The following is a 24,392-nucleotide window of genomic DNA, read 5'->3' as shown; positions in this document are numbered from 1 at the left end:
ATAGGTAGGAGGAGTGAGAAAAGAACGGAGAACAGTTCAGAAGAGTTCGAGCAGAAGTTAGAGCGCGATTAGCATTGCAGAAGGCAGGAAAAGCTCGAAAGAGCATAACTGGAAAAGTGGAGAAAAACATAGATGTAGCCAAGAGAAGGTTCTAAGAGAAGACAAGTAAATCTAAAAATAGCTACATGTAACAAACAAGACGTAGCAAACAAAAAAAAAAGGGAACGAAAAATGAAAATAGAAAAAAACTCACGAAGACGATGATAAAGCAGAAAAAAAAGCCCCAAGTGCGAACAAAGGTGAAAAGAACAAGCGTTACAAAAGACGTAAAGCAACTGAGGAGAACACAGGACAGTACAGACGCGTACAGAAACCGACCAAACAAGTCTAACAGCTGCTTCAGCTGGGTTGGTGGGTGTAGTCTGCTCACCCTTTTGCCGGTCGAAAATTCTGGTCAGCTGTGTGGTATGTGGTGAGTTGTGGAAAAAACGCCAAAGGTTACTGACCCAAAAGCCATCTTCCGCCCCCCCAAAGGCACCCAACCGTTTGTACCGGTTTTCTTAGAATTACCCCGGTTAGGTGTCTTCTGGTTCTGGCTTCTGGAAGTGGACATGGCATGGCAAGCGGCCCAAAATGAAGAAATAAATCCGACCGAGTCAACAAACCACGAAGAAAACAAAACAACAAAACCCGCCCGGGATGGATGGAGCAGATAATATTAGCTATTGTTTACCTTCGCGTCTGGTGCATGATTCGGCCATGTTGTAACTGTTTCTTCAGTTAGAATGAGCCGTGTAACCCACCCAGCGCGGCATGACATGCATGATGAGGCGCCGTTTGCTGCTGCTCAGAAGGTCTTTAGAAAGGGGTTTCGGTCGCAACCGCGAGAATGACACACACAAACACACCGTGGCGAGTGAGAGGCGCAAAGGCCGATAAACTTCATTGATCGGTCAATGACTGCAGACTCGCACAAGCACACACACACACACACGGACGTTCATAATTTTGTCGAAGATGTTGAGTGCATGCGGGTGAGCGAGCACTAAACGAACGGGTTGAGTAGAGAAAAATGGACAAGAATCGTGGAACAGGTCCACTTGGGGTGCAGAATTCTGTTACAACTGCTCATTATGCTTCAGCAGTAGGGAGTTCTGCCGTACAGGTTTATGTTGGAAGTCATCCTGAAGCACTACAGCATACCCCTCGTGCTAAGGCTTTACCCTTGAAATGGCTCGGTGAGTGGACACTGTAAAACCGGCTCTGTTTTGACGGATTTCACATTGCAACCGCTTCAATTTACGACATCTATCAACATCATTGGGCACGTCCAGTGACCCCTAGTAGACATACTGGTTTCTATCACAACGCGAGCATAAATGAGCATGTCTCCACCAAGGGAGCTTTCCTGCGTCGGAGAGCTTTTACTGTGTGCTTTCAGAATCTGCAAGCATACGCTATCTCTTTCCTTTCTTATTCTCAGTCGCCCCCTCTCAAAAGCTTGCTCTGTTCTTAGTATACGAAAGCCCTCTCTCTCTCTCTCTCTTTTACAACCCTATTTGTGCGTGTCGATGGCCTTAAGAGGCGGGTAAGTTTATTGACTTCTTTTCTGGCTGCGTGGAGCTTCAAGTCCATCCTGCACTGTGCGTTCGCTCGGTTTTGGCCTCGTTTTCTCGATTCCATCTCACTCTCTCTCTCTCTCTCTCTGCTCGCTTATCTCGCTTTAGCGGACTCAGTTTCGTAAGTCTTCACAGCCTCAGCCAAACCCACACCGAGGGTGCTGGGCTTATGTCCTTGAAAGTTAAGTCGCGAAGCCAAAGTTGCGTGAATTCTTTTTTCGCTGCTGGTTTGGTTGCAGCTTTCCGGAGCGCGGGATGGCACGAGACGGGGCACAAGAGGGTTGGATGTTGGTATGTTGTAATTCTGAAAACCTCCCACCGTTGGCACAGCATAAGTCGTTGCCACTCGTGGGCAGCAAACTCTAGTGCGAAGGGGAAGGGAGATGGCAACAAAAAAAAATGGTGGCGCATAGTTTATGGAAACGGAATTTGTCGGTGGTGGTGTTTCTCCTTCGGCAGCGCGGTTGGTTGTTGGCAAACGCAAGAAGCGAGAAAAATCCTTTCGAATTTCAATTTCTAGTACAAGGGCACATTTTGTGTGGTTCATAATTATGAGTAGAGAAGGGTTTATTTTTCTCCCCCCGTTGGTTGGTGGGTGGTTTTGTGCTTTAAAGTCAGAGGCGCGAGAGAAGACGGATGCAGCGGTTTTTTGCATAAGCTTTTTGGTTGTTTTGCTATCCCAGTCTCTTGCGTTTTTTTGCGGCGGAAAGAGTTGGTCTTGAAGCTGCCGGGGAGGTTGTTGAACCTGTGGACTGTTCAACCTTGGACGGTTGGTGCCGAAACACCTGGCTTCGACCTAGTTCCTTGCTGCTGCTGCTGCTGCTGCACAGGTTTAGTTTCAGTCCTTTCACCTACAGCCGCACATGACCTTCGGAGGGAACAACAACGTAGGGCGCAAATTTCTCGAAGTTCAAATCACTTTTAACACATCCCAAACAGTTCTTGAGCGAAAGCTAATGTTGGCAAAAGCAATCATTAGTCTTTCTGGAACGTTTTAATTAGCAAACACTGTCTGACAAGCGGACAAAGGGGCACTGGGGCGCCGGAAAAGGGCCACCCGAAGGTCGTCCACTCTCGTGTCTTGAAGCACGGGGCTCGACTACAAAACTAAAAGCCGTAAAGACGCCAAGGCAAAGATAGTCCACCCAGCAGCAGGTTTTGGCCCCTCATTGGAGCGATTTGATCTCTCGCTCTCGGTACGTACGGTTGCGCTTTTGGTTGTGCAACCGTGGCCACTGGTATACCGCTGGAGATCGATTTCGTCCGGCTGCATTTTACCGATTTAGATAGAAGCGCACCCAAATACCTAGGCCTTGCCTGCCTGGTGGTGGTGCTGCTGCTGCTGCTGCGAAACAAACAGTACCCGTTTGTGCTAAGTCGTCGACCTACTGTGAGTGTGTGTTTGCGCTTGTCAAGGACAAGAAACACACGCCACGATGACTTGAACACCTGGGTCTATGGTGTATGGTGTCTGTAGCTCTGCAAATGGTGACGCAAATTGGCGATTTGTGTGGTATCGTGTTTAGCCTAACTTCGGTGTTCGCGTCGAGACTCGATTGCAGACATTTTCGAAGGTTTTGTGTCATTTGCAACGTGTCGTGAGTTATTGGTTGCAACACGGACGTACGGGAGTGGGTGTGTTAGCCAGACACAGTCTTTGGTTGCAATTTCGAAACCTGGAAGCTTAAGTTTTCCTTGCAACAAGCGTTTCTAGAGCGCTTGTTTTGAGGACCTCCGCTAAGTAAAAGGTCTAAATAACTGACACCAGAGCATACAATCACTTATAGTGTTTGACAGATGTCAGTTGGCAGATGTCAAAAATTGGCGCCAACACTCATCGCTCACTAGAGAGTCATGCTCTCACACTAGCATTAAAAAAGGGCGGGTAATTAAACGCAACCCGTTTAAAATAAATTTTCCTCTCCCTTTTTTGGAATGGTCCGAGACACACACGGGCACAATCAACCCTGCGTTAATATGTTGTTGAAGCACAATATTTTTTAAAAAAATATAAATAGACCATTATTGACCCATATCTGCTCGCGTGCACGCGCTTGCACAGATCGCTCCCTCTCTCACACACGCTCTGTCGCTCACACGCGCCTGCTTGCGTCAAACAACAGGCAACAGCCCCGCACGAACGAAATGAGATATTTCACTCATTTAAATGAGGTTCCATCATCAATTTCTTCGCAAATGAAGCGTGTCGTACTAGCATTTCTTCCACCCTCGCGGTTCGTCCGCTCCCTCTTCCTGTATGTTATTTTTGCACTTCTTTAAACTCATTTCCTTCTCGGGCGAGCTGAGCTGTGCCGAGTGACACACTGACTCGGTTTCAAAACGGGAGGATGTTCGTCTCTACAGCTATTGTTGCTCCACAGACACAATCAGGTGCGCACTTTATCTGCGGATGGCCAACTTCTTTTAGTCGCTATAAACGGTGTGTGTGTGTGTGTGTGTGTGTGTGTGTGTGTGTGTGTGTGTGTGTGTGTGTGTGTGTGTGTTCCTCTTTTTTTTCTGTGCAGTTAAAACGCGCATGCCACCGATTACAGGTCATTCACCTGTGGGGCGGACGTGAATTTCGTCGAGGTCGCGCTCGTGATATCAGTCAATTCGAAGGAGGCTTTTGTTTTGGTTCTGTTTTTTCGTTTTATTAGCCATTATCATGGGTGGTTTTTTTTATCAAGAACCTATCAAGAGTTGTGTGTAGGAAGAGTTTGCCAGTATCACAAGCGTGAAGCTAATAAACTGTGCCATTATAAACCGTCATCCCTTATCGGTGTGACCGGACTCTTTCCCACTTTATTTAATTAATCAAAAAGCAATAGCAACACACAGGTCAGCCTCTCAGTGCTACACTCTAGCAGAGCTTTGCTTGCTACTGCAACCTCGGCCAGGCCCTTTCGGTACCGAGCAGCATGCAAAACCCGAACTCCGCCAACGGGCGGGCGACAGCCTGAACCACCACCACCAGGGCACCGGGTTGAATGAACTCGAGTGGCCTCGTTCTTTTATCTGCTGCCAGCCACCCGCTCGCAGTGCTCGCTTGCCTTATTACCCCTTTGTAGCGTTGAAGAAGGGTGGACGAGAAGCGCAAAAATGTCGTCGTCGGCGCGCACTCTTCGCCTTGCTGCCTTCTGCGAAGCCGAAGTCACCCCTACCGAAAGAATAGCCAACTTCTAGCGTTCCTTCGAGATAGAACGAGAGAGAGAGAGAGAGAGATAGAGATAGAGCAAGGTTTGAGAGCTTCTCTGGCATATTGCGTGTGCGACACAACCATCTATGGGAGAAGGTGGGGAGGGCCGTGCAAGAAGCGAGGAGGGATTGGCCTTGAGATTTTATGAGGCCACCCCACACAAACCCACCCAAAACCGAGGGACGGTGAGGTGAGGGGTGGTCGCCAATTCAATGCTCTCTTCTACCCTTCCTAGCGCTGAGTCGATCTCGTTCACACACACGCAAACCACGTTCGCGCTCACTCTCGCTGACGTCTTTTTTTTTTGTTGAGTATGACGTTCATTTTAAGCGTCCAGCTGTGCCTTTGTACCACCGGCCATGCTTGCATAGGAGCAATCGCATAGGAGAAAAGAGTGAAACGTTCCAATTTTCCACACGCGCGTGAGTAAAAGAGAGAGCGAAAACAAAGATGGCTGCTTCGAGTATAAGGGTGGCTTTTCTGCTCTCTCTCTCTCTATCTCTCGTTCTCTCGTTTTTGCTTGCACATGGGTGAGAGAGTGTTGGAGCGAAGTACAATCGCGTGAACACCTTGTGAGGTGTGAGGGTTCATCCGAAAGCGTGTCCCGTTCTATGCTCCCCAGCCAAATGCGTATGGCGTAAGAGCGTATTCTCTCTCTCTCTCTCTCTCTCTCTCTCTCTCTCTCTCTCTCTCTCTCACACACACATTAGCTCACCCTGTTTTTCATCGGTTTACATTCGTTTTCGTTGTTTCGAAAGAAAAGGGAGGAAGTTCATTTGCTGATTCATTTCGGGTGTTCATCACGCCTCGTTTATGGCCGGATGTTGTTCGACCTGCGTTTTTTTTTTTTTGGGTGATAACGTCTTTTGTCAGTAGTATCACTGATAAAGAGTGTAGCGCCAAGAAAGGAAGAAAGGAAAATAAAAGGAGTTAAGAAGAGTTTTATGAAATATGTTTATAAATTTAACATTTATTTTCTGTTCTCCCAAGACCGTGCCTCATGAAGCATAATATTGTAAAGTACATTGCTCCCTTGGATGTAACTCGACCTAGAACCGAATATCGAACAAGTCAGTATTCATTTCACCTAATGACAGAACATGAACAGTGTGGCCTGAATGTTCATTTCCAGCGAGCAGCCAGAATAAGAACGGTAGTAAATGTTTTAACCTAGCTTGAAGAGAGAGCAACCGAGAGAATGCGATTGGGGGAGTAGGAAAGGAAATGCCAACCCCATGATGGATGAGGTCGACGACCATGGAATTGATCGAGGGGAGTGGGGTGAGCCTCATAACCGAAGGGACCCCGGCAAGAACGAGAACATTCAAACGCGGGAGGGAAGGGGGGGGGGGCAAGGTGAGGAAGGCAAGTAATTTAGGTCATCAACCTTGCATGTGGGTTACTGAGGCCAACGACACCGAAGCGCCGTCATTTTTTTTTTTGTTTCATCCCTTTAAGTCGCGTCCCATGCGCCGTTATCACATCGAACTCGCATAGAACTGGCGCATAGAAGGGTCCCCTTCTGCTTTGTCTGGGCGAAAGAGATGAAGATCTGCAGCTTAGCGTTTCTGCAACCCTTTTTTGTGTGCTGTTTCGCACACACACACACACACACACGCACACAGGTTCAACAGTGCAACAGTAAGTGCAGCCGAAGTGCATCAGAGACTGAGCAGAAAAGAAAGAGAGACATAGAACGGTCTTTAGGGGTGATTGTATTGTGTTGCACTCGAATTAATCTCGATTATTTTGTCATTTTTCTTCACTGTTTTTCCTCTTATTTTTAATTGTAAATTATTAAATAAGAACTTTGACAAACGGTGAATCATTTTTAAACCAACGAAGCTTGAGATTTGGATTCTATTTATTTAAATTCATAAATTTCAACCCAACATTCTGTCCGTTGGCTGGACAAACAGATGAATTTGCGTCACTAAAACGCTCCCGCTCAGTGGCGATACCAATTTCGGTGACAACAACCACGACGTCCAAGTTGTGCGTAAAAATTGTATTTGCGTTTGCTCATTGTTTGTTTGTTTTTTTTTTGCGATGTGTTATCTTTCTTTTCTTTTTCTTCATACCAGGCACGACCTCGTATTACCAGCTGTTTGTTTGGTTTTGTTTCGAGTGCGGTCTATTTGTTGTTGTTTGTGCACATTTAGGGGCGATTGTTGATTCCAGAAAATTCGACACCTCGATGTATGCTTTTGCGGGGTGCACCCTGGGGGTAAATTATTAAATGCAAAACTGTGCTATTGTGTTATAGACAAATTTAGCTTCCTTTATTTAACAACAACGAAAAAAAACCCCCGTTCCATTGCCAACAAAATTCACGGCTCTTTTGTGCCACAAAAAATCTGGAACAACAACATCCCATCGACCCCAGCACGGGCCGAGACACAAAGATATGGTGTACACACAATGGTGCACAATACTCCACCAAAAAAAAAAAAAAAAAAAAAAACTTGCATTCGTGTGTGGAGGTGGCTGGCAGATGCAAAAACGATGCAAAAAACAGCATAAAACTCGCGTAAAAACTCAGTCACACGCAACAGCGTACACGCAAAGAGACAACGACTAACTTTAAAGCTTGCCTGCGTGTGTTTGTGTGCGTGCGTTTGTTGCTGGGTGGTTGACCAACATACACCTCGCTTCTCTTGCTACCCCCTTCTCTGTGCCTCGCCACGCACATAAAGGACCCAAAGAGAGCCGCTAAGAAACGAACGAACGAACGAACCAAAGGTCTTTGCTCTGTTAATGTGTCAATGCTACCCCCGCGCAAAGGGGGGGGGGTGTTCTTTCTCGCACCCATGCCTGCTTCTCTCTCTCTCACTCACTCTAACACACACCATCGGCATAGAGAACACAGCCATATGGTGGTGACGAAAAATCGCGTCGGAGAAGAGAACAGCGCGCGTGCGCGGGTCGTCCACGATGGTGTACGCGCGCTACGAAGGGCTTGGAAAGACCGATCGTCGTTTCTAGAAATTACGTGCGGTGAGGGAGGTAATGGATGGAAGCGGATTAAACTGTGCATTCGGTATTGAAGTAAAGGAGCACCAAACAAACGCTTGTTGATATATTATTCATGCATGGCTTTTCTACTCTTGTGGCATCGATTATACGAAAAATTTATCAAAAAATATCTGAATAGATAAATTCGACACTAGAAACTCGTTTTAGTTGGACGAATTTTAAATTAAAAATAGAAAACAAGGTCAATTTTCCATTTCCCTAATTAAACAATGCCAATAAATCTCACAAAAAGAGCTCCTTCTGTAGCAAAACTGAGCGGTTCTGTTTGTTACCTTGAAAAGCAAACTCTCTCTCTCTTTCTCTCACTAGAGTTGGTGCAAAATTCACTTCCCCAAAAACGCCACGAATCCATCACGTTCGAACGATTTAAAAAAATAGATTTTTGACAAAAGGTGATGGAGGCGCATGGTACTTTGTAAAAACGCACGTGGCGTCGGCTGTAAACAGAGACCCGAAGAGACGTTTTTTTTTTTGTAAATTGTGTGCAAGTGATAGGATTTAGCAATGGGAAAAAAAGAGCGCTAGAGGAGGGAAGGTTTTTGTAGCAAAAAATTTTGCTTGGTGAAATCGAACCATTTCTCTCGGCATTAATCGGAAATAACGATCGAAATAATGCCCCCCCCTCCTCTTCTCTAAAGCTTTTTGTAAACAAAAACCATTTTACACACTTGCTCCAATCCTTCCGCTTAGCAAATTTCGTTGTTTTAGAACGTTTCTACGCACCCCTTTCCTTTCGACCCTCTCAATCGACATTTCTACGCTTTCCTTGCTTTACGCGGGCGCAAAGCGCACGTTTTTCGCGCTTACAAAGGCTATTGACTCGTAACTGTTCTGCGTGTGCCGCGCCGTCATTGTTGACGACAGCTTCATCGCCTTCATGGGCCCGTCATTCGTTTTCGTTGTTTGTGCCCGTGGATGGGCAAGCGATGAATGTAAATTATGCTTTGCACTAATGCTAATGACGTTTACGATTTGTTTTGCGGAGGGTGCAGCTCCAAGCACACAAAAGTGGTAAAGGAAAACAAACACACAATTCATCGCCGAAAATAATACTATTACATAATATTTCCCTCGTGACGCTTCTCGCGCCCCGCCCACCCACACGGAGACATAACTGTAACTATCATTTAACTGTTAATTGCTGAAGTTAGGGGGGGGGATGGTTTGTTTGTAATTTCTTTTGTATTTTTTTTTCGTTACCTCATTTGCATACTCACAACTAAATAGTAGCACAACACAGCCATCGAGTCGTGCCAGGGGTCAAAAGCCTCAAATATCGAGCAGAACCGGGAACCAGTTACAGAAAAATGTATGAATCACGGCAAGTTCTTCTCAGAACCAACAAAAAAAAAGTGGATATTCCAGTTTTCACCATTACGCAGAAATTCAAACTCTGGCGGAGTACGGTGACTCATAGTGACTGGGACTCACTCTGGTGCATTAATCATCAGAGCGGGATTTCCCTCCACCCCAACAATTGGGCTAGTGGGAAACATTCCACCAGCAAGAGGTGATTGATATTCGCAGCCCCCCTCGAATTACAACGAAAAATAATAAAAGTAAATAAAAACATGTCAATAAATTATCTAATCAGCTTCACACTCGAGACGTACCCGACGTTGGGTTACGAAATTTGTTTTCGTAGTGACGAAGTTGTTTACATTTTGGTTTCAAAATTGGAAGAAAAGAAAACTCATTCCTCCCAACAGACACACACACACATTTTGAGTTGAAATGGAAATGAAAACAAAGATTTACACACCGCGAAAGAGAGAGAGAGAGAAAGAGAGCGGGCAGAGCAGTTTGCGGAAATTTGGGAAAAGTGCAAGTAACAAAAGCTGGTAAACGCGGCTAATAACAAACGACTCACGAAGGAGTTTTTCGGAGTTCAACAACCTTCCATTTTAACACTCACCTGACGTAGCAGCAGCAGCAGCAGAAGCAGTCGAAAGGAGGAAGAGAAGGAAGTTAAAGATTAACAGCCATCGCCACGGAAAGCTGTGGTTAGAAAGTGTCGATGATTTTCATCTTTAACCCGGCAGAAGAAAGAAAGAGAGGTAAGGAAAATAAATAGGAAGGAAGGCATATGTACAAGAGTGAAAGATGAAAAAGCAAAACCCTAAGCGAAGTAAACAAATCTCAAAACAACAACCCTCCAAATGAATACAGCAACAACAACCAAAAAAAAAAATCACTGAAAAGAAGATGGGGGGAATTCACACTGCAAACGATGTGTTTCGTAAGACGTCTGTTTCGAAAAGGAAGTCCCCAAAAGAGAGGAGGAAAAATCCCACCCAATTTCGGCGTCTTAATGCGTTCATTTACCCTCGCTTCGAGAAGGGAGAAAGCCCCGAAACCAACCCGGCTAGAAAAGATGGGAAATAGAAGAGAGAAAATGGCAGCTCAAAAAATCCAAAATCAAAACAAAAACAAAACACAGTCCAAAACAAAATTTAAAAAAAAAAAACAAAGCAGGCACATTCCAACCCTGCTCGATAGCACACACCACATTACACAATACACCGCTAGTGTGTGTGTGTTACTCTCTTGCTTTTTCTGTTTTTTTCCATCTCTCTTTTTCCACTTCTAATGCACCGAAAAAACCCCCCCCCCAAAAACAAAAAAAAACAGATCTAAATTAAAACAAAACCCAAATGTACTCGGGAAAGAAGGAAACACAACACACAAAACACAAGCAATAAAACGTGAAAGGGTTACTAAACTGTGTGACAAAGAAGGCAAACTAGCGGGGCAGCGTGTAGAAAAGAACGAACGCTACGATACGATACGTACGGCAAAAGAAATCAAAATCTTGTTAAGGAAACAGCAGCAGCAACAACACAACAAAAATCCATTGCTCGCTCTCTTGCATCGGAAACTGCCCCTTTTGGAGTGGCGAGAGAGGTCATTGGACCCCCGTGCGCGTACACTAGTTTTCGCTGGCTGGTCGCGGTGCGTGTGTGTGTGTTTGTGTAAGTAGTTAACACAATTGCATAATACACACAACACTACACGCGGACGTCGCGAATCCAAGTCACCGTTGGTAGCCGTCCGTCGTTCAGTTGCCGAATCAACCGTTTCCGTCCGTCTTCAATTATATATTACGATCAGGTTTTTGCTTTACCGCTCTCTGTGCGCGAAAGCGAGGAGAGAGAGAAAGAGAGAGAGAGAGAGAGAAAAAAAAAAGAGTGAAAGAAGAAAGGTGGCAGATATCACGCGGAAATGCCAACTTGATCATCATAAGCGTACGGCAATCAGTTATTTTTGCGTAACCAACTGACACGCTAAGCCCTCTCCTTGTGTGCCTGTGTGCGAGAGAGAGAGAGAGAGGAAGGGAAAGAGCACGCGAAAAACTGCAACCATGATGGCGTCCATGATCGTCGATCGATCTCGTCGTGTGCTGGAGAAATGACGTCGCGTGAAGCTGCCCGGGTTTGCCGGACTGAATCCGAGAGAAAGATCGGTCATTCACTTCCTCTATTTCTTCGCGGTACATCTGCTATGTGTGTGTGTGTGTGACTGTGTGCGGAATAGTGGACGTGTTTTGACCAAAAATAAACTACCCCAAGAGGCTCCGCTCATGGGTAGAGGAACAAAATGGAGGCAGCAGGAAACATCCAACCAGTAAAAACCGGGTTTTTCATTCCAATCGGTGGACGACGATCATGAGGCCGGAGGTTTGCTCAGACGGCGAGCCTAGCAGCAGAGTGTAATTATAGGTCGGGCGCACTAAAAATCCCACTTCTCAATCTCACGTGCTTCCTTGTCCATGCTCTCGCGCTCACTACGATATCGGTGAGGCTTTTTTGCTTTTGCCTGAGATGAAGATCAAACCGGTGAGAGAGAGAGAGAGAGAGAGAGAGAGAGAGAGAAAGAAAGAAAGAGAATGTTCTCATTCTTACTCCAATTTGACGGTATGATGGAGGGCAATGACTTGTCGTTTTGTCGCTTGAGGAGTTGATCTTGCGCCCTCCCTCTCCCCCTAATAAAATGGTCAATCTTACCAATATTCCTTCTTAAAAATGCGCTCCCTCCCGGCAGTTCTACAGTAAACCTGTCAGGTCCACAAGATTGACCCATTTCGGAAAGGGTCCTATGGATGTAGCTCGAAAGGCAATAAAGAAATGCATCAGACAAAGCGCTGCACTCAGCTGTCTGGAGGATGCTAACGAATTCTGGGTGATTTCTCGAAGTTTCCTACCTAGGTTTGGCAGCGATCGTGCGTACGTTCTGATAGAATTGCAAATATCAGAATGCAGTTGGCAAACCCGGTACAGAGTGCACAAAGAGAGTCGGCAAGTGAGAAGATCAGAGCGATCCTGATGAGGCAGTTACTCTTCGGGAAGTTAACCCACAAATCGAGAGCATGACATCCAAACTCCGTACATGTGTCTAACGGATAAAATGCGATGTATTTTTTTTACCTACGCCCTTCCCCGCACGGATGACAGACGGCCAGCCAGCCAGCCAGCCAGCGGTGTCAGTGAACTCACACAGCGCGGTATTGTTCTTGCTCCATCCTTTCTGCCTCCCACCAGAACGATCATCACACCAAACCAGCGGTGGACCGTTCAGCGCCATTGTTGCGGTTCGTCGCTTGTATGCTCAATTTATTTTATTTTTTCGTCTTCATGTCTTCTGTTCTGTTTACAACCAGCTCTTGACGATTTGTTTGTTTTTGGGGGTAGCGAGCTCGCTGATGTTTGGCGCTTTGTTTGGACGCAATTTTGGCGCCCTCCCCAACCCAGCTTTCTGGAGCAAACCTTCTTGACACTCCTCGTAAGATAAATGTGTGCTCAATCGATGCGTCAAGACAGGAGTTCGTGAAGTGTTTTTCTATCTTTGTAGTTACAAACTGGCAATTTTGGAGTAAGATTCATCTCCGAAGGAGTAAGAGCCTCCTCGACGTTATAGAGCCCAATTTCTTGTAATTAAATTCCGAAAAAATTCTTCACATCTCAGTTATATTAAAATTCATCTTGGGGTGGCCTTTCCATGCTAAACTCGATCAGCTGTGCTGTCGAAATATCTCGAACCAGCTCGAATGAAGCATGAATCACCCCACTGAGACTGGCCGACTGGCTAACGAAAAGGCCAATGACCCACTGTGTTCCCACTTGGTTCTCGCTCTCTCCAGCAAATTCTAGCCGCCAATGCCGAAAGTGTGAAAAATTACACCCCCAACACACGCCACCAAAACCCCCTTTTTAATGTGGTGAGGTGGCCAAGAGCAGAATCATGTTCCATCCAGTTTCTGTTCTGTGCAGTTCGTCTAAGCTTCTAACTGTACCCGAGCCCGGGCGGTAGGTACTTCAAACTTCAAAACAGCTTATGAAATGGGGGAAAAAAGGCGAGGAGACGACAGGTAAAAGAGTACATGAATTCGTAAGGGCCTTCCTGTGTGTCTGTGTGTGACCATTTGTCGGGTGAGCTGCATCGGGTCACAACATGATGTTGTGTCACATGAAGCATTAGTACTGACTGGAGTCGCTGACGGAGGGGAAGGGTTTTTTTTGTTTAAATGGTATTTTATTCCACCAAACGTTTGCTTGCTTTTCGTCATCGAGTTTATGCTTTTTTGCACAACCGAACAACACCCGCAACAACGGAGAATACAAAACAAAAACCACCAAACCCGTTAGGTTGTTCGAAATTGCGTACGAATGTTTGTAATAGAGAGGAAAAAAAAAACAACGGGGACATACACACACGGCGGTCGGCATCTAAGCGGACATTAAGGTTGAACGTAACGTGTACCACCAGAAGGAGGTGGGCTGCCAGTTCCAGCGGGAGGCATCAACTGTGAAACGGGCTCATTCCAGGCGCGCTCGCGCTCAGTCGTTCGGTGTGCAGTTTGTGACCATATTCCATACAAACACCCGGACCCGGACATGGACGCGAAAACGGTCGGAACGAACGACACAACAGGGTGATCGGGACGCGGAAGGTGCTTAGACAACAGGGCAGGGAGAGGGTGTAAAGTTGGTGAGAAAAAATTATGTAAGCACAGGGAGCGCGCGCGCGCGTTTTTGCGCGTGCGACGACGGGACAAAAATGTGCGCGCACGCTACGTTCGACCGAAGGTACGACGAAAAGCGCAGCAGGAAGGAAGGAAGAGAGTGAAAGGTTTAGCGTGAGGGATGGGGCAGGTTGTTGGGCAAGTCGACAGCAGCACACTATTTCAGTTTCGGAGAAAAGTTCGTTGACCGAGCCAGGGGGTCGACGATACACGGGCCGCGCACGGAACTCTATAACCCTGTTTTGCCATTTTTCCACTCGAGGTGGTTCCTGTTTTTTTGTTGTTTTTGCTGCCTTGTAGGTCCGCGTAGGTCTGAAAGCCTTTGACACAGGTACACGCGGGGTGGTACGATTCGCGTTGCACTCTTGGGCGGTGATGTGCGTTTCCTTGTTTGCAGTAGCTAAGCTTACTAAGATGTTGGATAATATTTTGAGGAACAAAATGAAATTATTCAGTGCTACGGGTCAACGTGAATAATGGAAAAAAATGTTTGCGAAAACCATACAAAACAAAGAGGAATGAAAAACGGAGAATGTTTAAAAAGAAACTTTGAAATAAATAAAAAAATACAAATTACACAGAAAAATAAAACAACAAAACAGAACACATGCACTAAAATATATACAAAACAAGATAAAAAAAAACACCACAACATATACAAAGTAGCAATCAAATCAAAGAATAACAGTGCTTTTGCGATTAGCTTTTATAAACAGAAATTAAAAACGTTCAAAAATAAAAATAAAGAAATAATTAAGTAAATTATTTGATCACAAAATAAACTATAAAAAATATGTAAACAAGCAACAAAATAAATTAGCAAATTTAAAGAAAGAGGAATCAAAGAACGAAAAAAGATAAAAGAAACAAAATTTAAGAAAAGCTTAAACCACCTTAAATTTATTTCAAAACACAAAACAAAAATATCAAACAAGAACAAAAAACTTAAAGTATTCTAAAGCACTCAAAAAATAAAACTTAAACAAGATATTAAACAAAATAACAATTAATTACAAAAATTAAACTTAATGCATGATGTTCTAACAAGAAATAAAAAACAACTAAAAACATGAAAATAAAGAAAAAAAATGAATAAGAAAATGCATGAAAAAATTCAGATTAAGCTAAAAACACATTTAAAAAACCACAAACAGAAAATATAACGATGAAAACGTGAAAATTCAAAATGGAAAAAATGGAACTAGAATTAGAATCTTGTACCAACTGGTATTTTCTCCGATATTTCCCCAACACAGCGCCAGCAATGTCATTGAACTATCGAAGAACGAAGAACACAAACCCTCGACCCCGCTCACCCCACTCTCTTTCTGCCTAGCGGGTGGCAAGTGGGCCAACAGTTCTGAGGTCTGCTAACGAACTCATTTAACCTTCTGCCGTTTTGCCTTCACGGCGCTTCCCTTTCGGTAATGTGTAACCACCTTCCACCAACCGGAACGCACATACACACACACACACACACATCCATACATATGTGGTGTGCTATCGGGAGTGTGCTGTTGACCTAATTAAACACTCGTCCAAGTCCCCGGAATCCTAGAAGCAGGATAAGAATTTCCAATACGCGCACTCTCCGGTTGCCCGATTTTCCAACCAAAAAATTCTGAGAATGAGAGTACCGTGCGAAGGAAGAGTGCGAACGAGAGAGAGAGAGAGCGGGTGCAAGGGGTGACATGCATGCACGCAGAAAAGTAACGGAGATCAGGAACAGCGAATAAAGCGATCGAGAGACAAACGATCAGACCGCTTTTCCACACATACACACACACAGAGACCCGGTCGTCGAGTCAAACGGTCGTTGAACTCTCTTCGCTCACAAACAATTGTTCGTGACGGATGAGATGAATGAGATGAGCGCAGAACAAGGGTGGGGTGGGTCGAGCTGAAGGGTGGTAAAATATGCAAATCCCGTCCACCACATCATAGCGCCGATGGGGGGTGTGTGTGTGTGTGGACCAGGAAATCGCGTTTTGCCCCTCCCCCATTCCCCCACTTTTCCCCTTTCTTTTGCATCCTCCCATTCGGGGTTCGCTCGTTCTCTCGCGGCTGAGAACCTGTGCCCCTTCGCGAAGTCTTCGCGAGTCTTCTCCCGCGCTTTGATGTCGCTCTTCGTATGACGTCACATGCTGCACAGGCGACATTGCTGCTGGAGAATGAAGTTGTAACGAGGGGAGGCGAAGGCAGAGACCTGCCTTTTGTGTGTCTCTCGGATGGGGTCCGTTCATTCACCTTTCCGTAAAGGGTCTTCGGTACGGTGACGCATTGGTTGTTCTTCCTATCGGTGGCTGGACGCGTTGGTCCCGTTTGCCGACTTGCATTCTTTGTTCTTTGCGAATTCTTCAACTCCAAAAACGAACCCAATCAAAATGGCGCGCGATACGGATGGATCTAGAGCATTTTAACACGACAAAAAGCGTCCCGCTTTGTCCCCGTTTATGAGTCAGTGTCAAATTCGCGCGCACACACTCCCAACCAAGCCCTCTCTGTGATGCTTTTATCGGCGGGTGGATTTTTTTCTTTTCTGTTTCGGAAATTCCACCCCTGTTTCCCTTGTTTTTTTTTTTTTGTTTTGTTTTGGCTCGCAAGCACAGAACGGGAACGAAACATGCTTTTCTCTCGTGCCGTGTGTGCGTGTGAGCGTCCATTCTCGTGTCAGGTCGTCCCTCCCCCGTGTGTACCTACCCCTTATGACAGCCAAAGTCTCGCCCGCCCCGAGGTCTTGCGAACTGCCGAGGCCAATGAACTTTGGGCGAGGGCCACTCTCCACCCCTCGTCGGTTTGTGGTTCGCTTACGTTTACGGTGAATCCGGTGACGTCGTCACCGTTGTCGTCGTCGTCGTGTGCTCTTTCGTCGTGGTCTGGTTTTTGCTGTGGTCTGTTCTCGCCGAGAGGCCACTGACCGACTCGCCCGACCGACCGTACGAGAGCACGGTTTGTCCACTTCTGTGTGATGCGATTTTTGCTGCTGCGAGAGAAGAGGATCCTCTTTGCACTGATCGCTCTGAGCGCTCTGGGGCTGAGCTGTTCATTGTTTACTTCGATTAGCCGTTTACGATTCACGTCCCGATTGCGAAAAGCAAACTTGCAACTGCAAAGCGATTTATAATCGATGTATTTAGATCATGTGCGCAATGAAAAACGAGTCTCCGGCTGGCCTGTGGTCCTCCGCCCAAGGGAACTTTATCTTCCAGTTTGGATGAATCTTCTTAAATCTATAAGAAGAGTCCAAGCTTTATTTTTAAATAAGTAAATAACATACGAGGTCCGGAAACTGACCCAATGTCTCGCATGCGTCACTCTTGCTTGCAAATCCATTCGTTCTTTGTTTAATCGCTGCTGAATCATTCCTTCCCAAATCGCAAACAGAAAACAAAAAAGCCCCAAAAGGCTCCAAAAAGGCTTGAATCATCCATTATCTTCGAACAAGCGACAGGGGGGGGGGCTCTGCTTGGCAAGCAATATTGAACAACCATGATTCATTCTGTGGGGGGAATTGTTTTATTGGTGGCAGGAAAACCCGGCACACTTTCCTTGCCTTGGAAAAGTGACAGGAAGCGAACCCACCAAACGAAAACTTTCATCAGTTACTGCACACGCAAAAAAGCTCAAATTTCAGACCCCGTTTTTTTATGTTTGTTTTGGAACGCCAAAAGGTTTTCTCACGATTTCCTTTAAATTGAACGGTGTCTGCTCTGGTTCACAAAGAGGTACCAATCAACAATTGCAACCAAAAAAAAAAAAAAGCACGCTTGTGGCCTCATGTAACAGGAACCTTTCGTCCCGAACCCGGGTTTGTTGTGTGTGCAGAAAACGTACACAATTTTATTCCCATCCAGTGCCAGTGCCTAAAAAAACTCATCATAATTGGACTCGCTTCAAATTCCTCTCACTTTCTTTCCCCGAAGAAGAGGCCGAAGTCGAGGATGGCGGCGTTTTCGTTCCCGCCCAGCACCCAATACACTTGAGCTGAGCGCTTTTTTTTTTGTTGGAGGAGGTAAGCTCGAAGAAATAAAGAAGAAAAGAGGGAAACAAGCACAAAAAAGATACTTCCCCTAACCCTTCTTCTTATTGTAGGGATGAAGGAGGGGAGGTGGGTGAAGAAAAAGGCTTAAAAATGCAAAAAAACGGCCAGCGGCCTTTATCTCTCACACACGCTACACCGTTCGGGACCCGAGAAGGAAAAGCTTGTGGCCCAGCGCACACACACACACACATACACACACACATACAGAGAAAACACAATGGCCAACCAGCACCGTGTGGTCACACCGAGCAATGGCGCACGGGGGCGATATGATAGTTTCGTAGTACTACGAGTCCGATTTTACGTTTTTGCTTTGGTACGCGTTATGTGTGAACCCTCGATGTGGTCTCGCTCCCCCGTTCACGAAGTGTGTGTGTGTGTGTGCTAGCTCCCTTTCAGTCGCCCGGTGCCTTGTTGTTCCGTTTAGCTGCTTGCTGTGTGAGCTCTGGCCCCGCCGCTGTTTTCGGGGTGGATGACCAAAAAGTAGGTCACGAAACCAACACGGTCCCGCCACCCTCGACCGTCGCTTTTGCTGGGTAGAGTGGAATGATGCTGTCCCACACACACATACACACATCACGCTTTCGCTCTCTCTCTCTCTCTCTCTCTCTCTCTCTCTCTGGCGTGTGCATTGGAAAAGTCACCCCAAACCCCACACCAGGGCCGGGCGCAATTGGTGTGCCTCACGTCACGTACCCATGGCTCATGTTCATTCCCCCTTGTATGTGACTGGCGTTCACTCGATTGCAACACATGGAGCGAGTGAGAGCGTGAGCGAGAGAGAGAGAGAGCGAGCGCTCGTGAACGCCGAGCGAATTGGTTCATAGAAGCGTAAAGGATGCTAGTGGATCACAGGTGGTGCTGGCGAATGGGAGGCCATCGGCAATGACAGGTCGTTGAACTGGGGGTGCGTACTCGCTTGACTCTCTGTTTGTGTGTGTGTGTGTGTGTGTGTGTGTGTGTGTTTGGGTCGTCCCTTTCGGTTCAGCGGTGAGGCAAAAATAACGGGTACCGTCGTGTGTGAGCGAAACAAGTAACGGCCCTCGTGCCGGCTCGCTCCAACAAAGCACACGATTACCGAATCACAAAACCACCCCGCGGGGAGGTGGTGTGTTCATTCGCACGACACAAGACGGGGACCACAAGAGCGCGATGACGATCGGACCGAGCGTTCAAATTCATTCGCAAACTGGACGCGTCTGCGAAAGCATCGCATTTTCGTTTCGCATCCGCGTGTAAAAGAAGCCGCTCGGGGTGTCTCGTAACGTTAGGAACGTTTGTTTCAGTTCCTCGCACCGCGCGTGAGTGTTTGTGTGTGTGTGTATGCATATCGGTGAAAAGGTTCGGAAACTAAGCGCGAAAAATCCGGTCGTTCGTCGTACCGGTTGTGTTTTCTGAAGCGTTTTGATAGCGAAGGAATATAAGTGGATGAAGGAAAATTATTGGTTGTGAAGAGGAAAATAAAAACACTGTCCACAGCTGGGTGACGGGAAAGTTTGTGAGCTTCCGGAAACAAGTGCGCAACATTTGGTTGTGAAGTTCCGCGTAAGCTTTGTCCTTATCTCTACGCAACAAGTGAAGTGCACGGGTGCTCTTCTTTTCATACAAAAATTGAGAAGAAATCCGTTTCAAATGGTGATATTGGAAGTGTTCGTTCAGTTCACCATTCCCTCGCACCGTGTCACCCGTCGTGTGAAGTAGTTGTGATGTGTTGTTTGAGCCACCAGAGCTAAGTAAGAGAAGAAAAAAAAAGGAAAAACTTTCCCTCAAAATTGCCCACCAAAAAAAACAGGGAAATAAGTTCAAGTGTGCTCAGAAAAGCCCGGAAGTAGGCAAGTGTGTATGTGGGGAGCGGTGTTTGCTCATCATTATCGGTGTATTTTTTATCCCGTTCACACTCAGAAGCGTCGCAAAATGGAAAAATCACTCTAAACCCTACAAAACACCAGGCGTCTCCATCGTTCGGCGATAGGAACCACACGAAGGAATATCATCCGTCCGTGAGAGTGGTCTAGCTTAACATCTTTTTCCTTCCGGATTAAGTGTGTGTGTGTGTGGGTGTGTTTTTGTGTGTGTGTGCGCGTGTGAGAGTGCAATTGAGGGAGTGTTAAAGGAAAATGGGATGCAGCGCTGTACAACAGCAACCAGGCGCCACCACTCAAGGACAGAGCACGCAACATCAAACGATGGCACCATCGGCGGGCAATACGATCGTTATCGTACGGCAGCAGGCTCCCTCCCCGCCATCGTCGCAAGAATCGTCCTGTCCTGCACCACCGCCGCCTCCACCTCAGCAGCATAAGAGTCTGAAAACGAGTCATAGCGCGCTGGTAAAAATCCTCGAGTCTGCTCCACTAAATGCTGTGAAAGGAACCGCCACCACCAACACAACCGCACCTCCACCACCGGTGGTGGCCGTGACGCCGAAGATCGATTTTTGTCCCTGGAAAAAGACAACGATCGCCAAAGAGTGGTTGAGTGCGCAGGGCGGTGGTGGGAAGCCGCAGGAAAGCACGACAACCATCCCGTCCGTTGTGGTGCTAGCGCCACGGCCGGAGGGTCAGCAGGAGCAAACGCAGGAGCAGCAGCAGCAGCGTGTAGTCATTTGTGCCATCGAGAAGCAGAAGGAGCAACCGATCGCCATGGAAGAGGACGAAGCGATCGAGGCTGGATGTGAGGAGGAGGAAGAGGAAGAGGAAGAGGACGAGGAGGAAGGGGAGCAACGGTTAGCGAGCAAAAAGGCGCGCAGTTCGAGCAGCTCGAGCAGTGGCAACAGTTCCTGCCGTAGCCGGGAATCGTCCCTTTCGTCGGCGGCCTCACCCGAACCGAACAGCAGCGGCGACGAGAGCAGCAGCAGCAGCAGCGGACTTTCGTCCGGCGAGCGATCCTCGTCCTCGTCCTCCTCGTGCACGTGCACCTGCTCATCGGATCATCTCATCAACGATCTCTGCCAGCAGTTCGAGGAGAATCTCTGCGAAGATCACGTACGTTTTGGTGTTGTGCGGGCGGAAGGGGGGGGGGGGGGGTGACTTGTTCTTCTTTTTGGACAGCGCGATCACAATTGATGCTTGAACTAACCTATAATTGCACCAATTCACCGCACAATCTTGCCAAGCAAGTGCCAATGTAACTAAATATCTATTGTTGTTTCCGTCTCTTTGTTAGGGTTTCTTCCGGCGGTCGATACAGCAGAAGATCCAGTACCGGCCGTGCACGAAAAATCAGCAGTGCAGCATACTGCGAATAAACCGCAACCGCTGCCAGTACTGCCGATTGAAGAAGTGCATCGCCGTCGGCATGAGTCGTGACGGTAAGTGACCTTACAAGTTCCTTTCTTCTATTGCAACTATGCGCGTTCCATATTGATGCTGGTTTCTCGACTATCCGTTCGGGGACTGCAAGAATTGGATGTCTTGCACTAGAATTAATATTAGCCGAGGGCATTTACTGGACAATCGGTTCGTCTGCAAACGAAAAGGTTAAGTCGTTGAGGAACTCTAATTTCTCAGAGACATAATTGTGACATGCCTTGATATAAAAAAAAACTAGATAACGCCTTGAACCAAGCACGACATCCATTACAAGCTCTGGATTTCGAAGCTAGAGTGTCAGGTCCTTCACCACCAGATCGCCTTCTTTCACCAGACCGCCGAGTTCATCTTCCCTCCAAAACAATCCACACGCGAAGGTCGAACCCACCGAAACGGGGAGGACTGCCATTAAAACTGCCAACAAAAAAAAAATGGCTGGAGAAGATCGAAATGGTGGTGTTGCACATGGTGGCTGTCACGGACACGCAGCTGCTCTGCCACCAATTTCGGCTGTCCGAATTTTCGCGGTGTGAAGGACACACCAATGGCTTCGGTCAGTGGTCTAGTTTGTTGAGGGTCTTTCGTGCGCCCTCCTTTCGCAGGCAAGCACACACAAAGCTCCTTCCTCTTTTGCTGGTGGCCAGCACCGCCATCACACGATGTCTCTTCGGTGTGTGTTTTTCTCCTGAAGCAGAACTGTTTAGCCTTCTGAGATAATATTCGTTTTTCGGCTAGTCTGTTATCTCCGGCTGGGGGGGCTGGCATTAGATGCGCGGTTGAGCATGAGGTTGCGTGAAGATTAGCAAATGGATTGGTTTTCTTTTCGGACTTGGCCCAGTTGTGTTGAAGGTGTGGCTCTACATTTGGAGGTGATGACCGTCCGTGAAGCTGCTGGTAGGATGATGGGGCTAAGCATCACACATTTTTGGAGAAGCGCACAGTACGGTGTGCTCAATCCGGTTTTGTGGGTTTTTGATGAAGGTCAGGAAGTTTGATCTGGAGCTCCGATAGTTGGATAGCGTCAACTGTTAGGTGCTTCAGGTTTCTTAATCGGCTATAAGAGAAGGGCTATAAGGGACACATCAGCAGCAGCAGCAGTGAGAGAGAGAGAGGATGCTGGGAGTAGTGCGAGTAGACGACGTGAGCGGCACACAAAGCTCAGGGCCACTGTTGCAACTGTACGTTGACGAAAGCGAGACACACACACACACACGCACACCGTGAACAATGGCACAGAGAGGGTGCCAAAGCGAAACAGAAGTACCACAGCTAGAGCGAGAGAGAATGCAAAAAAACATCCCCTTTTCTCCCTCTCACCCTCATCAACCAATCAACCCCTAAGGTTTGACGTCGCGATTCGCTGTCGACATGCGCGCAACAGTCGACATACAGCGCGCGCGAGACCTATGGCGAGGAAAAGACACACAAAAACCCACCATAGAACGTCATATTGGTGTGTACCGAAAGCGAAAACGCGCGCCGTTGTTGCATCTCGCTTGCCCCATACGCACACACGCATTAGGTCGGGTCTCTCTCTCTCTCTCGCTCCCCCCATTGCCCGGGGTGGAAGCCCAGCGAGGCCATCGGCACGAGTTCAACGACCGTCTAACTGGGCCATAATCATTTTGAACTTTATTTAGGTCAGAAAAATAAACTCGCCACCCCACCTCCTGGCTGGTTGGGTGAGCGAGAGAGCGTGTGTGTCGTGTAGCTCCATCTCTCTCTCTCTCTCTCTCTTGCACATATGGAGTTCACCACAGCTCGCCTCGTGAGCAAGGGATGAAAAAGGTGTTGGAAAGAGACAACGGTGTGGAGGAGCCGTCGCCGGGTGGGGATGAAACGACGGCCTAGTTTTTGTGTCCCTCCCCTCCCCCCTCCCCTCTTGTGTGTCTCTTTTGCACTTTCTCTCGCTCTCCTGCCCTCTCGAATTGGTGTCCTACGATACGAAGCGAGCGTTCATTCCGACTTGCTACGAGAGAAAGAGTGCGAAAGTGGCTCTGTTCGCTCTCACTCGCACCATTTCAAGGTAATTTCGGTTAGCTCGTTCATCCAAGTTAAATCTCCCCAACCACCCCAAAAGTAAGTGTTTCTTCCGTTTCATTCGTCTCTCTCTCTCTCTCTTGCTCTCACACCTTCTACATGGATAGGCCTCTAGCCAGAGGCCATAGAAGCCCTTACTCTAGGCGCTCGCTTGCTCGCTCTTTCGCTCCGATGGTGGAGCTTATTAGAGAACAGATCTCTCGCTCTATGAACGACCTCCGTTCCAAATCGGAGTGCATTCACCCCGGACCGAGCTACCGAGCGACTGTTGTCCGCACCATCCCACCCTTTTCTTCGCCTCCCCTTATTTCTACACTCCACTACGGAATTTTACTGGGTCGAGGAGATCGAGCTATGATGCCGAAGGTTTTGGCATTTTTTTTTTCTTCCTAATTTCGGGCTGCGCCGATGTTGGTGAAGTTTCCAAGTTTCACTTTCTCTCCAACCAGAGGTGTCTCATTATCACCTTCCGTGCCGACATTGTTTGGTAGTAAGTAATTTTGTTTCCCTTCTTTTAACTTGCTTTTTTTTGGTTTTTTTCCCTTTGCTCGCTTATCAAATGCAGCTTACCGAATGTGATATTACTCTGGCGAAATCGCTTCCTTTTCCTTTGTTCCACTCCACCCATGCTGCGGAATGAATTATGCGCGTGGTTTCGTAATCGGATTGAATTCATTTTTTTTCTCGCCCAAGCGCATTCGTTTGCTTCGTTTGGGAATTTTAATCAAAACCTATCAAAGTCAATGCACACGACGGAACGAAAGTGGACGAGGGGTTGTGATAGTATGGAGGCTCCGCATCCCGATAGACCATGATCGAGTTTTGGAAGTTGGAACTCTCGTACACTGTTTTGCCGAAACGCATTCCCGTGTGCCAATTCCCAGCTCACGCACACCCCTCCAATCGCGTGTGCCTGTAACACGCGGTAATGTGGTGGAAACTTTCGTTTTCTATTTTTACTCCATGGCTCGCATGACTCGCATGGCTCCAATGGACGGCAGTGTTGGTGTGGTACGTGCGCTAAGCGATCGTTACAGCGGATCTCGGATTAGATGTGGCCGATGACGATGGTCCCGGAACGCAGACGATCACAGCTAAAGACTGTATTCAAATGAGAAGCAGTGTGGAT

The 24,392-nt window shown here is 47.2% G+C and overlaps 2 protein-coding genes across 3 annotated transcripts in view; one reads left to right on the top strand and one right to left on the bottom strand.

Annotated features, from left to right (window-relative positions):
• LOC126568579 (histone H3.3A-like) overlaps positions 1 to 24,392 on the bottom strand; it is a 537,920-nt gene that overhangs the window by 431,213 nt on the left and 82,315 nt on the right. The gene's annotated exons all lie outside the window — the stretch shown is intronic.
• Positions 1 to 24,392, top strand: part of LOC126567771 (ecdysone-induced protein 75B, isoforms C/D-like) — an 83,602-nt gene that overhangs the window by 41,342 nt on the left and 17,868 nt on the right. The window contains exons 1-2 of one of the 2 annotated variants that reach the window (XM_050224057.1): positions 20,026 to 20,896; positions 21,078 to 21,222. In XM_050224057.1, coding sequence (XP_050080014.1) covers positions 20,030 to 20,896; positions 21,078 to 21,222 — 1,012 coding nt within the window. In that variant the 5' untranslated portion in view covers positions 20,026 to 20,029. Of the gene's footprint in view, positions 1 to 20,025; positions 20,897 to 21,077; positions 21,223 to 24,392 lie in introns of those variants that run through there. The other variant, XM_050224056.1, reaches the window with a different exon arrangement.

The sequence above is a fragment of the Anopheles maculipalpis genome, chromosome 2RL (assembly GCF_943734695.1).
Source record: "Anopheles maculipalpis chromosome 2RL, idAnoMacuDA_375_x, whole genome shotgun sequence".
In the NCBI taxonomy this organism is placed as follows: Eukaryota; Metazoa; Arthropoda; class Insecta; order Diptera; family Culicidae; genus Anopheles; species Anopheles maculipalpis.
The sequence above is the reverse complement of the archived record's forward strand: the minus strand, read 5'-3'. Positions and strand labels throughout refer to the sequence as shown.